Source organism: Xenopus tropicalis, chromosome 8, assembly GCF_000004195.4.
Source record: "Xenopus tropicalis strain Nigerian chromosome 8, UCB_Xtro_10.0, whole genome shotgun sequence".
Taxonomy (NCBI): domain Eukaryota; kingdom Metazoa; phylum Chordata; class Amphibia; order Anura; family Pipidae; genus Xenopus; species Xenopus tropicalis.
In genome coordinates this window covers 136,060,209-136,076,221 of record NC_030684.2, presented here as the reverse complement: position 1 = coordinate 136,076,221, position 16,013 = coordinate 136,060,209, and the positions used below count along the sequence as shown (strand labels likewise).

General features: G+C 41.4%; 1 protein-coding gene across 1 annotated transcript; it reads right to left on the bottom strand.

The window, feature by feature from the left end:
* Positions 1-10,167: 10,167 nt before the first annotated feature.
* On the bottom strand, positions 10,168-14,916 carry LOC105945519. The gene is made up of 3 exons (XM_031891606.1): positions 14,626-14,916; positions 11,803-12,120; positions 10,168-10,379 (listed from the first exon to the last, which is right to left on the bottom strand). The coding sequence occupies exons 1-3, from the start codon at positions 14,900-14,902 to the stop codon at positions 10,258-10,260; spliced, it is 717 nt and encodes a 238-aa protein (XP_031747466.1). The 5' UTR covers positions 14,903-14,916; the 3' UTR covers positions 10,168-10,257.
* Positions 14,917-16,013: the final 1,097 nt, after the last annotated feature.

The following is a 16,013-nucleotide window of genomic DNA, read 5'->3' as shown; positions in this document are numbered from 1 at the left end:
TTGAGCAGCAGGTTGTTGTCCCGGCACCATGATGTCAGGGCTCTCACCTCTGCCCTGTAGGCCGACTCATCTCCATTAGAAATGCAGCCGATGATGGTGGTGTCATCTTCAAATTTCTGGATAAAGAGTGCTTGATGGCTAGAAGCAATAATAAAGGCTCACTTTATAGTTGTACTGGAACCAGAAACTTTGGTTTGTGCCACTGAGTATGTGTTAAGGTACTAGGCACAGGGAATGGGCCTAATACCTTAAAAAGAAGGATTCTGCAAAATAAATAGACATTGCAGTAATGGGGAGAGCAGAGAGCGAGAGCAGGCACTAAGGGGCGATGATACATAGTCCCTAATGAAGATGTAAAGGGTAAGTATGGCTTAAAATTCATTAGAGTAGAGAGAAAGAAGGGTTGAGAATGAAGTAACTTGGTGACATAGGTTTGGCTGATGGACCCCCTGATCCATATTCACATAATGAGTAAGCTGGGATATTCGCTTGTTTGGTGCATGTGTGTTCCCCACATAACCATTTCCCATACCTTTCCACCAATGACCCAGTTAATTATTTTATAATGATATAATATACAGTTTGGTCATTTCTCTATGGGACCAGACTGTAAATTATATCCTAAACAGTGCTTAGTAATGTAATCAGTTTTTATTAGAACTTTTGATGTAATGTCTGCCACATGACTCACTAAAACTTGTACATTATAATAAATAAAGTACCCCCTGTGGTAAATTTTGAGGATATTAGAAGTCACCTCAGAGTTCCATGACCTGTATAAAAGCACTTAGCTTTTGGCCTTATGCCTATATCTTACAATAGGGGGTACTTTATTCACTATATAATATACAGGAGCCACAAATAACCTTTATATGGCCATGGAACTCCTCTGTGACTTATAATATCCCTATATGTTACAATAGGGGGTACTTTATTCACTATATAATATACAAGAGCCACAAATAACCTTTATATGGCCATGGAACTCCTCTGTGCCTTATAATATCCCTATATGTTACAATAGGGGGTACTTTATGCACTATATAATATACAGGAGCCACAAATAACCTTTATATGGCCATGGAACCCCTCTGTGACTTATAATATCCCTATATTTTATAATAGGGGGTACTTTATTCACTATATAATATACAGGAGCCACAAATAACCTTTATATGGCCATGGAACTCCTCTGTGACTTATAATATCCCTATATTTTACAATAGGGGGTACTTTATTCACTATATAATATACAAGAGCCACAAATAACCTTTATATGGCCATGGAACCCCTCTGTGACTTATAATATCCCTATATGTTACAATAGGGGGCACTTTATTCACTATATATTATAAGGAACTCCTCGGGGACTTATAATATCCCTATATGTTACAATAGGGGGTACTTTATTCACTATATTATTAACAGCAAGCTTCTCAATAGCTTTTCCCTATTGCTGTTACACAAAGCTCATCAACCTCAGATATTACATGTTTCCCTTTGCTGAAAAATTGTGGTGCAGTTTGCTGCGGATAGGAGCCCCAGTCTGGGGTATCAAGTAAGGAAATACAATCACTTGAGCCTAATGTCTGGCACACCCAGGTGATTTTAGACTTTCCTTCTCTTTTAATACACAGACTGGTAAAATTCAATACCACTACTTGACCAAGCAGGTTATTTCTTGCATTTCTTTTAAATTATTACCCTAACGATACCCCCCATCTTATAGCTTACATATCATGGCAAGTAATGTAACCAAGGGATGGCGCCTTAACCCCCTGTCTGCCAAGCACGTACATTCAATGTGCTGTTGCGGTACATTTTTGCTCCAGTTCCATGAAAAAATTTGCTGATGGCAAAATGTGGAATTTTGCGGTGAGTGCAGTGGTTGTGGGTGCTTTTGGGAGGCTCCTCCTTATGAGAAAAAGTTTCCTATAAACTTATATGGGTAGAAATACTAGCGTAATGACTATTTTCATTGCTATTGTACAGGTGCCAAGCGAGAATTAGCTGTGAATGGAGGAAATGAGATTTCAATTGCTTCTTTACTGAATAGGCAGTTTCCTTACAGAATTTCTTAGCTTAGAAGAATGGTAATAAAGGAACTTTATGAAAAATTAATTTGTTCTTCCCTATTAATGATTTGGCCTCGACTAGAATCTACATTGACTGGGCAAGTATAATACTGTACCAGCCGGGGGCAACTATAGCGCAAGCAGCAGCCCTGCCCTGGTGTATGGGTTCCATGCTAGCTATGTTTATAGCAGAGTATTCTCTTACTATGGGTGAGGGGCCTGTCTGATACCCATATAAAGCTCTTTAATTGCTCAGTTGTTAGGAAGGAAAGGAAGAAACAACCAAATCTGTTTTGCTGCTCAGAATATGGGATTTTATGTAGAAGAGATAAATTATATGTAAGAGAAAAATGCACAGACACAAACAAAATATTCAAAGATTGGGAATTATAATGGAATGATAAACCCTATTAAGGATTAATAGCCTTCTCTCTGTATGTGGGAGATCCAGAGATGCGTATACACGCAGCCAGGACAAGCCTTATGGTATTCTCTATGGTGTCTCTCAGCATACCCAATTCTCCTGCAAGGCAACAATAAGTAGATTAGACTTGTACCGCTATGTAATGGGGCCACACAATAATACTGGGAGGTTTGGCATGTAATAGTGTATGGGTTGTTGTGTGTTCTGCTGTATTTTGTGGTGCTGAGGTCTGTAGTGTCTAGTCTGGGCTATGGTCTACTCTACTCATAGATCTCTCCTTCCATCTCTTCATTCATTCATTGTGTGGGTTAATCCAGGAAGGATAAGGACACTATGAGATATTCTATTGGATTAATAGGGAACAAATTGGATTCCTCTTGATAAAGATAGCCTCAGCATGACTATTCTTAGACATTTCAAAATCAATGCATAGACAATACATGGAGTTGTCCAATTAAGTTCTAGCATTTCCATCTTAGCAAACCATTCAGGGAGGCTGTTAAGGCAGGGTGAGCTTCTCAGGAAGGATTTTTGCAGTATAAATTGCCATTAATATTTGGCTCTCTAGTGTCCCTTGGTGCCCCAGTCTGACACTGAGCTGTACCACTTTAGGACGGTTGTGGGGTTTATTTGTATTCATTCTCTGGTGCTGCTCTATTAAGGGCAAGGCATGCTGTATATTTGAGAGCCCATTGGCATGCCCTTGTGATAAATAAAGCATTAGTCAGATTATTATATTATATTTATACAGTTATTATAAATCCCCCAAGCATCCCTTCTTCAGTGTAACCAGATTATTATATTATATTTATACAGTTATAATTAACCCCCCAAGCACCCCTTCTTCAGTGTAACCAACCCCAACTTGGTCAGTCTTTCTTTATAACTGAGACCTTCAATTCTCTTTACCATCTTAAAGGAAAACTATACCCCCAGAATGAATACGTAACCAACAGACAGTTTATATCATGCTAAGTGGTCTATTAAAGAATCTCACCAAACTGGAATATATATATCAGTAAATATTGCCCTTTTACATCCTTTCCCTTGAGCCGCCATTTAGTGATGGGCTGGGTGCTCCCTCAGAGATCAGCTGACAGGAAGTGATGCAGCTCTAACTGTAACAGGAAGTAGTGTGGGAGCAAAAGGCAGAACTCTGCCCATTCATTGGCTGATGGGGCCTAGCATGTATGTGTGCCTTGGCTTGTTTGTGTGCACTGTGACTCCTATGATCCCAGGGGGCGGCAGTTCATTCTTAAAATGGCAGTTTTCTATTTAGGATTACCCAATGGCACATACTACTAAAATAATATTTTTATGAAAATGGTTTATTTAGATGAAGCAGGGTTTTACATACAAGCTGTTTAGGCAATATATTTTTATAGAGACCTACATTGTTTGGGGGTATAGTTTCCCTTTACGATGGTCATACAGTGGGTGAATGGATGGAGACCATACAAGGGGCCATACACAGTATCCCCAGCTTTCTCTTGTGTTTCTCATAGTTCACAACAACAACTGAACAAGTGGAACAGCATTGAGTGAATATGAGCTGAGGCTGAAGCCACTAATACGACAAGAATCACTCAGTTTATAGATAAGGTTATATATTAAAGGGAGGTAAGGGCTAATATAAATGGCTTTTGTACTTACTGCCACGGTGAGATTGTAACATTTAAAATATACCATGTCGTATTCAACTATGCCTGCTCTGTAAGTGCCGCTGTCCCCGACACGTAGATTGCTTATAATGAGAGAATAGGAATAGGAGGGACTCAGTCTGCCATTGTATCGATCATTGCCGTAATCAGTCACTCCTCCAGATTTTCTAACAATTTCATTCCATTCATTATCAGCATAAACACTCCACTTATATATATATTTCCCCTGCCGACACCAGGAAGAGTGATTTCCCCGCTCTCTTTACCAGACAATGGGATGCTATTGGCACAGTCAAAACACAAAGCATCTGAAATACAAAAATGTCAATAGGATTAATCCCATGAAGTTTAACCTGGAAATAGTGTGTGTGAGAATAAAAGCAGGGTAATATATTATGTTTAAAAGACAGAAAGTTCCGAAATACAGAAAGGCCATCTCCTATAGACTCCATTATAAGCAAATAATTCTAATTTTTGAAAATGATTCCCTTTTCTCTGTAATAATAAAACAGTACCTGTACTTGATCCCAACTAAGATATAATTACCCCTTATTGGGGGCAGAACAGCCCTATTGGGTTTATTTCATGGTTAAATGATTCCCTTTTCTCTGTAATAATAAAACAGTACCTGTACTTGATCCCAACTAAGATATAATTACTCCTTATTGGGGGCAGAACAGCCCTATTGGGTTTATTTCATGGTTAAATGATTCCCTTTTCTCTGTAATAATAAAACAGTACCTGTACTTGATCCCAACTAAGATATAATTACCCCTTATTGGGGGCAGAACAGCCCTATTGGGTTTATTTAATGGTTAAATGATTCCCTTTTCTCTGTAATAATAAAACAGTACATGTACTTGATCCCAACTAAGATATAATTACCCCTTATTGGGGCAGAACAGCCCTATTGGGTTTATTTAATGGTTAAATGATTCCCTTTTCTCTGTAATAATAAAACAGTACCTGTACTTGATCCCAACTGAGATATAATTACCCCTTATTGTAGACAAAACAAGCCTATTGGGTTCATTAAATATTTAAATGATTTTTAGCAGACTTAAGGTAGGGAGATGCAAATTACGGAAAGACCCCTTATCCGGAAAACCCCAGGTCCCAAGCATTCTGGATAACAAGTCCCATACCTGTACACAGTGGAAAGCAGTGACAAAAATTGGTTTCTATTTTTTTGGTTTAGATCCCCATTAAGAAGCCAGAGAGCTAAGTCATTACTTTTAGTTACTGATACAAGTTTAGGGGCCCCAACCTTTCTCAGTACAACCTATGGGAACATAGGTTGAATGCACTAGAGCTGGACAGTCATGATGGAAGCAGAATGATGGTGGCTATGCATTCACCTATTATACAAACAAAACATTAATATATGCTTTATGTCATGTCATGAGCAATCTCTGTCTCTTTACATGCTGCTGGAACTGGAGTCAGATTTTGGTTGACAATTAGATCAAATACATTGGCCTGTGGTCCCTTTGCCTAAACAATGTATTACAGCTAAATGTCTTTCAAAATAACTGACTCTGACACAGTGCTGCATGTAGAGAGACAGATTCATGGATTATGTTCAAACCAGAACAGAGGAATTATAGACAGACAAATACTGAGAGGGAAGAGAGAAAGACATTAAACAGAGAATGTGGACAAAAATAACAAAACTTACGTTCCAAGACACAGAGTGCTATTATGAACTGGAAGATGAGGGAAGCCATGTTCTCTTTGAGTCTTTTGTCTTTCAGTTGTGTTGGGTTCTTCATCTTGACTTGGTATTTAAATACTTCATAAGGGAGGGGGAGCACAATGCTGACTCTGTATTTCTGGTCAAGCCCCACCCCTTGGCTCATAGAAACATTATTTTACACACACACACACACATACACACACACACACACACACACATATATATATATACTTTAGAGATCTAATGAAAGAAAATAATTATCTTATTTTATTTAACCTTTATGTTAGACCTCCAGGAGGACATAGGGGAGTAAATATTTATCACTAATCAAACCATTATTAGCCTTCATTCTAATTTGAACCCCCTCACTGCTCTGTGCCCCATAGTTTGGTAAATAATAGGGAACAATGTAAATCCATGACTGCCAAGTGGAATGCACCAGTGCTGCTACCAGAATGGAATTGTGACAGCCTGGCTGTTAAAAATAAAGCTTGATGCCAGAGAGGTTATGGTACGGTCCTGCATAGGGTTAATATGCCCCTATGGCTTTCAACCCTACACTTCCTAGTTTCCCTGTTATCAGGCAGAAGCCTATACTGTATACATATTTCTATATTGACATATTATACATTATTGGCCCATAGGTTATAACCACTTCCTGCTACACTTTAATGTAGTGTTAGTCAGTGGATCTGTGTGTATGTGCTCCAGGAAGCCTGGGATCCACACGTCCCAGAAGTGTTTGGCCCTAAAGGAAACCATCATCTCTAGAGAATTCTGGGGGGAAGGGACCCCATGAATAAGGATTAGTTAGTTCAGGATAGATACACATTATCACACTTTCTAGCATTGGAGACAGTCAGCTTTAGTTAGTAAGAGCAGCTTCTTTGCTCCAACCAGGAGAGATAGCTGGGAGTATTCTCCATTACAGGCTCTGCTGCATTAGTGTAGGGACCGCTGTAGTGACATGGGTATCAGGCATCGTCTTCTCCCTGATCCAGTTCTGCTGTTTGGGATCTGGACCACTAGAGGTAGAAACCCTAGGGACATTCTGTTGCTGCCCATGCTACTCTCCACAGTGGTGCAATCAATATTTTGCTTGGACAATTAACCCAGTTCAGTTTTGTTGCAAAGCGCTTCTGGTGTCCTTACTTTACTTTAACCTTTACTAAATCTGGCAGTGGGAGGTGTAGTTCATAAACACCATCCATATACATTCTTCCAATTAGCGAAGGCCCATCCATTGAAAGAGAGTCCAATGAACCCCATGATCTAACCAAACTAGCTGGACATGGTCTATCCTAGCCAAAAAAGGGGTTACAGTCCCTTGAGATATATATATATATATATATATATATATATATATATATATACACAGGTATCGGACCCCTTATCCGGAAACCCATTATCCAGAAAGCTCCGAATTACGGAATGCCCATCTCCCATAGACTCCATTTTAATCAAATAATTCAGAATTTTAAAACTGATTTCCTTTTTCTATGTAGAAATAAAACAGTACCTGTACTTGATCCCAACTAAGATATAATTACCCCTTATTGGGGCAGAACAGTCATATTGGGTTTATTTAATGGTTAAATGATTCCCTTTTCTCTGTAATAATAAAACAGTACCTGTACTTGATCCCAACTAAGATATAATTACCCCTTATTGGGGGCAGAACAGCCCTATTGGGTTTATTTCATGGTTAAATGATTCCCTTTTCTCTGTAATAATAAAACAGTACCTGTACTTGATCCCAACTAAGATATAATTACCCCTTATTGGATGCAAAACAATCCTATTGGGTTTAATTAATGTTTTATTGATTTTTTAGTAGACTTAAGGTATTGAGATCCAAATTACGGAAAGACCCCTTATCCGGAATACCCTTGGTCCCGAGCATTCTGGATAATGGGTCCTAATTTCTTCATTTTGTCTTTTGTTTTTCCCCTACAATTGTTCAGGTATTCTGACCACCCTTTTAGATGTTATTTTTTTTTAAATTGATTTGCATCATTTTATTTGATTTTTGTGTTTTTATTGAAATTTTATCCCTGCATTATAACTTTTTACTTTTGTGCTTTTAGGGGGCCTTATGACTAGTGTTGCCACCTTTTCATGAAATAATACTGGCCTTCCTATATTTTTATCTTTCTCCCCTAGTAATTACATTGCCATCAAGCATCATTTTTCTGGCCAGGATGGTAAAAAAAATCCCAGCCAGGTCCAACCCTACTTAATAATTAATATTACACAGGGGGCTTTGTGTGCAGCAGCTGAGAAGTTTCACATGCGCTATTTTCATTTTGGGGTCAGTACATGCCACAGACTTTGGTATATGTATGCATATTGGGCATCAAACTGTTCAGAAGACCCCCGGGGTTCACATTTAGGGTGTTTAATCTTTGCATGTAAGACAGTGTGTTATATAAATGCAATTAAATACCACTGCCTTTAGCATAACTTTGAAATCTAAAGGATGCAGATTTCTGGAGTGGTACATAAATATTGTGCAGGGTATTACTGGGATTTTTTGATCCAGGGGTATAACTAGATGTTACTGGGCCCCACAGCAAATTCAATTTGGGGCCCCTAAGGATGATTTATAATATTAAGATATATTGAAATTGCTATATAATTAGGGTCTTACTGAGCCCCCTGCAACCGCAGGGTCTGCTTTCTCTATAGTTATGCCCCTGTTTTGAGCTTTACCATATTATACATATTTGGTATTGGTACATTCGGGAGACACAGGACTTTCCAACTGTATTTTTGTGCATAAGATAACATTAGTTTCCGATATATGTCTCTATATTAAGATTATTTTGTTAGAGAATCACACAAAGGCAGACTGACAAAGCTTAGGCTGTTCTGAAACAATCTATTATTTTGCTCGGTAAACCCCACAGGAAGTGGCCCTAAAGTGACAGAACACAAACTGTTCAAAAAGGAAGTGTTAAATCCTTCTGGCAGTGGAAGGGTTAAAGGGGTGGTTCACCTTCAAGTTAACTTTTTGTATGTTATAGACAAGCCAATTCTAAACAACTTTTCAATTAGTCTTCATTATTTATTTTATAGTTTTTGAATGAGTTGCCTTTTTTCTAACTCTTTGCAGCTTTCAAATGGGGGTCACTGACCCCGGCAGCCAAAAAGCTACTGCTCTTTGAGCCTACAATATCATTGTTATTGTTACTTTATATGACTTATTTTTCTATTCAGGTCCTCCCCTATTCATATACCAGTCTCTAATTCAAACCACTCTCTGGTTGCTAAGGTAATTTGGACTCTAGCAACCGGGTAGCTGCTAAAACTCCAAACTGGAGAGCTGCTGAACCGAAAAGGAAATAACTAAAAAACCCCAAATAATAAAAAATGAATACCAATTGCAAATTGTCTCAGAATATCACTCTCTACAGTACATCATACTAAAAGCTAACTGAAAGGTGAACAGCCCCTTTAAAGCAATACAACCCCTTTAAAGCAATACTCGTTCACTTTCCCACAATACACGGACAGAGAAGTCAACCCAGGTGGGTGACAAGGTGGAGAACTGGCAGAATGATTTTGCTGTCTGATTCTGACATCACAGGAAATGACATCATTGCGTAAGGCCCTCCCCTGGATGTGATGTCATTGCGCAGGCAGACATGCTCTTCTGAAGCCACTGAAAGCTCCCCTGGCATCATGGAATGCTTACTGGGCAAACCCACATTGAGTTCTAAGGAGAAAATGGAAAACCCTAAGGAATGAGGAATGACGGGAGACTGAGGGGAGGGGTCTAAAACTAGGTAACTCCCAGGTAAATTGGGGGAGTTGCCATGTCTGCATGTAACAAACAACAGACTATACAGTCACAGTTCTTAGACACATTTCCTAGCCTGGCGTCTTGCAATCCTTGGCTACCAGTCTGTATTAATTAAGTCTGAATTTATTCCTATTAATTCTTAATGAAACAGATCAAATTTAAAAAGTATTTTTTGTAAAACGTAGATAGTTTCTAAGCCCTTTTGCAAAGAGGTGGGACAGAAAGACTGGGCCCCAGCTCACCCACCCTTGCTTGCTACTTAGGGTTGCCACCTTTCCCCCTGCCAAAAGCCGGGGGGGGGGGTGTTGACATCATGGAACAGGCAGTTTCATCACAGGGGCAGAGCTGTGATGTCACAGGGCGGGGCTATGACACATTGATGAACAATTGGTCGATTGCTGCACCAATCTAGGAAAGTCTTGATACTGATTGAAAACATCACTTGATGAAGTGCCCTTTATTTGCTTAGTTGTTAGGAAGGAAATGAAGAGACAAACAAACCAGCGTTCTTATAAAATATGTCAATTTATGAAGATGGGATGGATTAAGCAACTGCACCTAGCCAAGAGGGGGGATAATATAAAGGATAACAGCCATTAGTTGACTTGTCTCTTGATATGGCAGTAACAGAGCAATGAGCCAGAGAGGAGTATACACACAGCCAGGGCAAGCCTTATGGTATTCTCTATGGTGTAACGTCTGTCTCTCAGGGTTCCTCCTGCAAGGCAACAATAAGCAGGTTAGACTTGTATCTCTCTATGAATTAGGGCCTCAAAAATAAAAATGTGAGACTCGACATATATATATTTCACTAGAATTCTACTGTAGCTTTGCCTGGAGAAAATATTCCTTCATTCAACAGTTTGTGTAGTTGTGGGTTCTCTGGTATTTGTGGTGCTAAGGCAACATCAGAACCCTTCTCTGTTTCCCTTCTGAAGGCATCTCTCTCTGTACAGTTACATGGACTGACCAGCAGATGGCAATGCTGTTACAAAATGCATTATATGGGCAGTTAATAAAAGCTAAATAGTTCTGAAACTAATTAAAATAAATACAGTAAATAAAGTGCCCTTAAAGTGTCATTATTTGTTTCAGCGCACATTGGCATCTATGCCGGGGCTGGAATTACAAATTTACCACCAATGTATTTGCTTATAAATTTGCAATCATTTGGTGTTCCGCCCTTGGCCTGCCCCCAATTCCTGCTCACAGGTTGCCCCTCTACTGTCTGATACCTTTCTCCCCCTCACCCAAACACAAAATTTCTTTAGTGCAACATAATTGCTGTGCCCCCTCCATTTTGTGCCATTGCCCTGCCCATTTTGCATCCTGACCCTGCCCTTTTGTGTCATTGCCCTGCCCATTTTGCATCCCGACCCTGCCCTTTTGTGCCATTGCCCTGCCCATTTTGCATCCTGACCCTGCCCTTTTGTGTCATTGCCCTGCCCATTTTGCATCATAACCCTGCCCTTTTGTGCCATTGCCCTGCCCATTTTGCATCTTGACCCTGCCCTTTTTATCATTGCCCTGCCCATTTTGCATCCTGACCCTGCCCTTTTGTGCCATTGCCCTGCCCATTTTGCATCCTGACCCTGCCCTTTTGTGCCATTGCCCTGCCCATTTTGCATCTTGACCCTGCCCTTTTTATCATTGCCCTGCCCATTTTGCATCCTGACCCTGCCCTTTTGTGCCATTGCCCTGCCCATTTTGCATCTTGACCCTGCCCTTTTTATCATTGCCCTGCCCATTTTGCATCCTGACCCTGCCCTTTTGTGCCATTGCCCTACCCATTTTGCATCCTGACCCTGCCCTTTTGTGTCATTGCCCTGCCCATTTTGCATCATAACCCTGCCCTTTTGTGCCATTGCCCTGCCCATTTTGCATTATAACCCTGCCCCTAACTTACCCGCCCAACCTCCCCTATCCCCTGGCCAGTATTATTCCTGCAGAAATTTGGCAACCCTAGAGGCAATTTTAAATTCTGTATATACAAAATGAAATTAAAACTGCTTATTAATCTAAATTGTCAGCCTGTGTGAGTTGTTTCATATACATATATAAGCATTGCTCACTGGGACACCATTGAAGTAGGAAGATTATTTCGGAGGAGTGCAGTTGTGCTGGGCCCTGGGGGTACTTACCTTGCTGGCAGTATTCCCACGGTCTCACAGATATGGATGTTGCATTGGTGGCAGTGGCTGCCGTGCAGCTGTAGGTGAGCTCCGGATCAGCATTGAGCACTTCTAACACTTCCCCGTATATATTTTTGTTTAATTCATTAAAATAAGTGCCGTACATTCTATGAGGAAAAGTTAGTTGATTCACTGCCCCTACTCCATGTGTAACGCTCCATGATACCGGCACAGGGATTCCATATACAGTGCAGAACACATTGACACTGCAGGCCTCCTCATCAGTGATTAAATAGTTAATATTGATATTCTCAGATGATATCTTTCCTGTATAGAGAAATGATATGGCGATGTTATATTGCTGTTGTTATACACTGACACATCCACTCCCACAGCATCAGAGAGTTTATTGTATGATCCCCTTATATATGTATTCATAGTTCAAATTCCCAGCCTAAACAGACCCATTTTGGCCAGTCTTTTCTAACCAAGACTTTTCATTTAATTTATCAGATTAGTTGCCCTTCTCTGTACTGCTTCTATTTCATTACTGCCCCCTTAAAGAAGAAGGAAAGGCTAAGTCATTTGGGGGTACCAAAATGTTAGGCACTAGGGATGAGCAAAAAAATTTGCAGCAAACTTCCGCGTTTCGCCGCCGGTGGCAAAAATTCGCCTTGCGGCTCGTTTCGCCGCGCGGCAGAATTTTGTCGCACGACAAAAAAAAATCTTTTTTGCGCGCGAGCAATTTTTGCCGCGAACGGCCAATTTTAGTCGCGCGTGGGCAATTTTTAACGTGTGCGCCGATATTTCCGCCACGCAACGGAAAACTAGGGTGCACAACTTATTTCGCCGCGCACAGAAATTACGCCGCGCGGCAAAAAAAAAATGCTGCCGCACGGCAGATTATTTTTCGCTCATCACTATTAGGCACCCCCAAGTGACTTAGATCGCTTACCTTTTACCCCGGGCTGGTGCCCCTGTATGGAGAAAACAGCCCCAGCCCGGGGTAACAGCGATCGCTTCCTCCTTCCTCCCTCGCCGTGCGCGCATGCGCAGTAGAGGGAATAGCGGAACTTTAACAGAGAAGTCGGCTTTTCACTCTACTGCGCATGCGCCGGACTCGGAGTCTCAGGGAATGGAAGCCGGAAGGAGGAAGCGCTACAGGTACCCGGGCTGTAGCCTGTACACTTTTGACCAGCCTGCCGTTTGCTGACCCATTTTTGGTACCAGAACAATAGCCGCCATGATCACCATTTGATAGGGGCTAATTCAGAGATTAATCCGAAAGGAAAATCCCATTTGTAAAGTTTGAACACATTTCTGGGGGTTTTGGGGGTCTTGTTTTATTTGTTACTATAGTTTTGCTAATGAAGGTGAAATTTAAAGGAGAAGGCATTTTAGCACTGCCAATAGATTAGCACATTAGTGCAAGCTACAACACTATATTTATTCTGCAGAGTAAACAACCCTAGGAAATTCCTTCCATTTGTTTAAGATAGCAGCTGCCATTTTAGCTTGGTCTCAGTAGCTTCCTGCTGCAGCTCTACATGCTGGTAGCTCAGATTACAGCACAGTTGGGAGGGGGAGGAGTAGAAAGGAGGGGGAGGGGGAGAGAGGAGCAAACTAAGCAGACTTGTGCCCTGCCCTGAAGGATTTTTCTGAGAGAGGAAGTCTGGCACAGAAGAACATGTGAACACAAAAGAAGGAAATCCTGTTTCTTTTGACAGAGGACTCATTGCAGTGTTTCTGTGAGTGCTTATGGCTGTATTTACACAGACCTTTCTGATAAAGCTTACTGAGTTTTTACCTTTCAAGTCTCAGTTCCCCCAAGAGACCTGTTTATCTTATTAGTTACACTTGTATCTCAGTGCAGGGGGTGAGTTTTCTGGGCTCTGCCCAAAGCCTTCTAATTTAATTAAGTCTGAGAAACTTTGTATCTTTTTTTGTATTCACTGCAGGAGATCAAAGGGAAATGAGAGACTTTTCAATAAGAATCCAGGACTGAGGGCTGAGCTGTTAAAATCAGGACAGTAATAACTATTTTCAGTTCTGAGTATTCAGTTTATTATAAAATGATACTGTCAGTCAGTGTGTACAGTGAGTACTTACACAGATATGGGCCCTGGGGGTACTTACCTTGCTGGCAGTATTCCCACGGGGTTACAGATCAGATATGGGCCCTGGGGGTACTTACCTTGCTGGCAGTATTCCCAGGGGGTTACAGATCAGATATGGGCCCTGGGGGTACTTACCTTGATGGCAGTATTCCCAGGGGGCTACAGATCAGATATGGGCCCTGGGGGTACTTACCTTGATGGCAGTATTCCCAGGGGGCTACAGATCAGATATGGGCCCTGGGGGTACTTACCTAGCTGGCAGTATTCCCAGGGGGTTACAGATCAGATATGGGCCCTGGGGGTACTTACCTTGCTGGCAGTATTCCCAGGGGGTTACAGATCAGATATGGGCCCTGGGGGTACTTACCTAGCTGGCAGTATTCCCGGGGGGTTACAGATCAGATATGGGCCCTGGGGGTACTTACCTTGCTGGCAGTATTCCCAGGGGGTTACAGATCAGATATGGGCCCTGGGGGTACTTACCTTGCTGGCAGTATTCCCAGGGGGTTACAGATCAGATATGGGCCCTGGGCGTACTTACCTTGCTGGCAGTATTCCCACAGGGTTACAGATCAGATATGGGCCCTGGGGGTACTTACCTTGCTGGCAGTATTCCCACGGGGTTACAGATCAGATATGGGCCCTGGGCGTACTTACCTTGCTGGCAGTATTCCCACAGGGTTACAGATCAGATATGGGCCCTGGGGGTACTTACCTTGCTGGCAGTATTCCAACGGGGTTGCAGATCTGGACGCTGTACTGAAGCGAGTCTTTGCGGTGCAGCTGTAGGTGAGCTCTGGATTAACTCTGCTCACATTTAGCACCGATCCACTTATCCCTTTGTACTCATCAAAATCAGAAACAGTACGCCACAATGGAAATTGTAATTGTGCCACTGTACTCTCTCCGTGTGAGATATTCCATGAAACATCGGCTATTATTCCATGTACCGCGCAGAAGACATTGATATGGCACGGCTCTCTGCTAGTCATTACATAGTTAATCTTGATGTCCTCCGATGATATTTTTCCTATGTGAGAAATGATATGGAAACAAAGGGTTACTGCTTATGAACACAGTACAGAGCTTAGTGATGTCATTGATTATAATTGATGTTTAGTGATGTAATTTCTATCACATGACTCACTGAAACTTGTGTATTATAATAAATACTCTACTCCCTGTTGGAAAATGTGAGAATATTATAAGTTACCTTGAAGTCCCATGGCCTGTATAAAAGCACTCAGCCCTCGGACCTTGTACCTTTATATGGGCACAGAACCCCTCAGTGACTGCTAATATCCTTATCATTTACAGTAGGGGGTACATTACCCCATATAATACATGAGTGATACTCAGAGTTCCCTGTATAACTCAGCCTGCAGCCTTGTGCCTTTATATGGGCACAGAACCCCTCAGTGACTGCTAATATCCTTATCATTTACAGTAGGGGGTACATTATCCCTTATAATACATGAGTGATACTCAGAGTTCCCTGTATAACTCAGCCTGCAGCCTTGTGCCTTTATATGGGCACAGAACCCCTCAGTGACTGCTAATATCCTTATCATTTACAGTAGGGGGTACATTATCCCTTATAATACATGAGTGATACTCAGAGTTCCCTGTATAACTCAGCCTGCAGCCTTGTGCCTTTATATGGGCACAGAACCCCTCAGTGACTGCTAATATCCTTATCATTTACAGTAGGGGGTTCATTATCCCTTATAATACATGAGTGATACTCAGAGTTCCCTGTATAACTCAGCCTGCAGCCTTGTGCCTTTATATGGGCACAGAACCCCTCAGTGACTGCTAATATCCTTATCATTTACAGTAGGGGGTTCATTATCCCTTATAATACATGAGTGATACTCAGAGTTCCCTGTATAACTCAGCCTGCAGCCTTGTGCCTTTATATGGGCACAGAACCCCTCAGTGACTGCTAATATCCTTATCATTTACAGTAGGGGGTACATTATCCCTTATAATACATGAGTGATACTCAGAGTTCCCTGTATAACTCAGCCTGCAGCCTTGTGCCTTTATATGGGCACAGAACCCCTCAGTGACTGCTAATATCCTTATCATTTACAGTAGGGG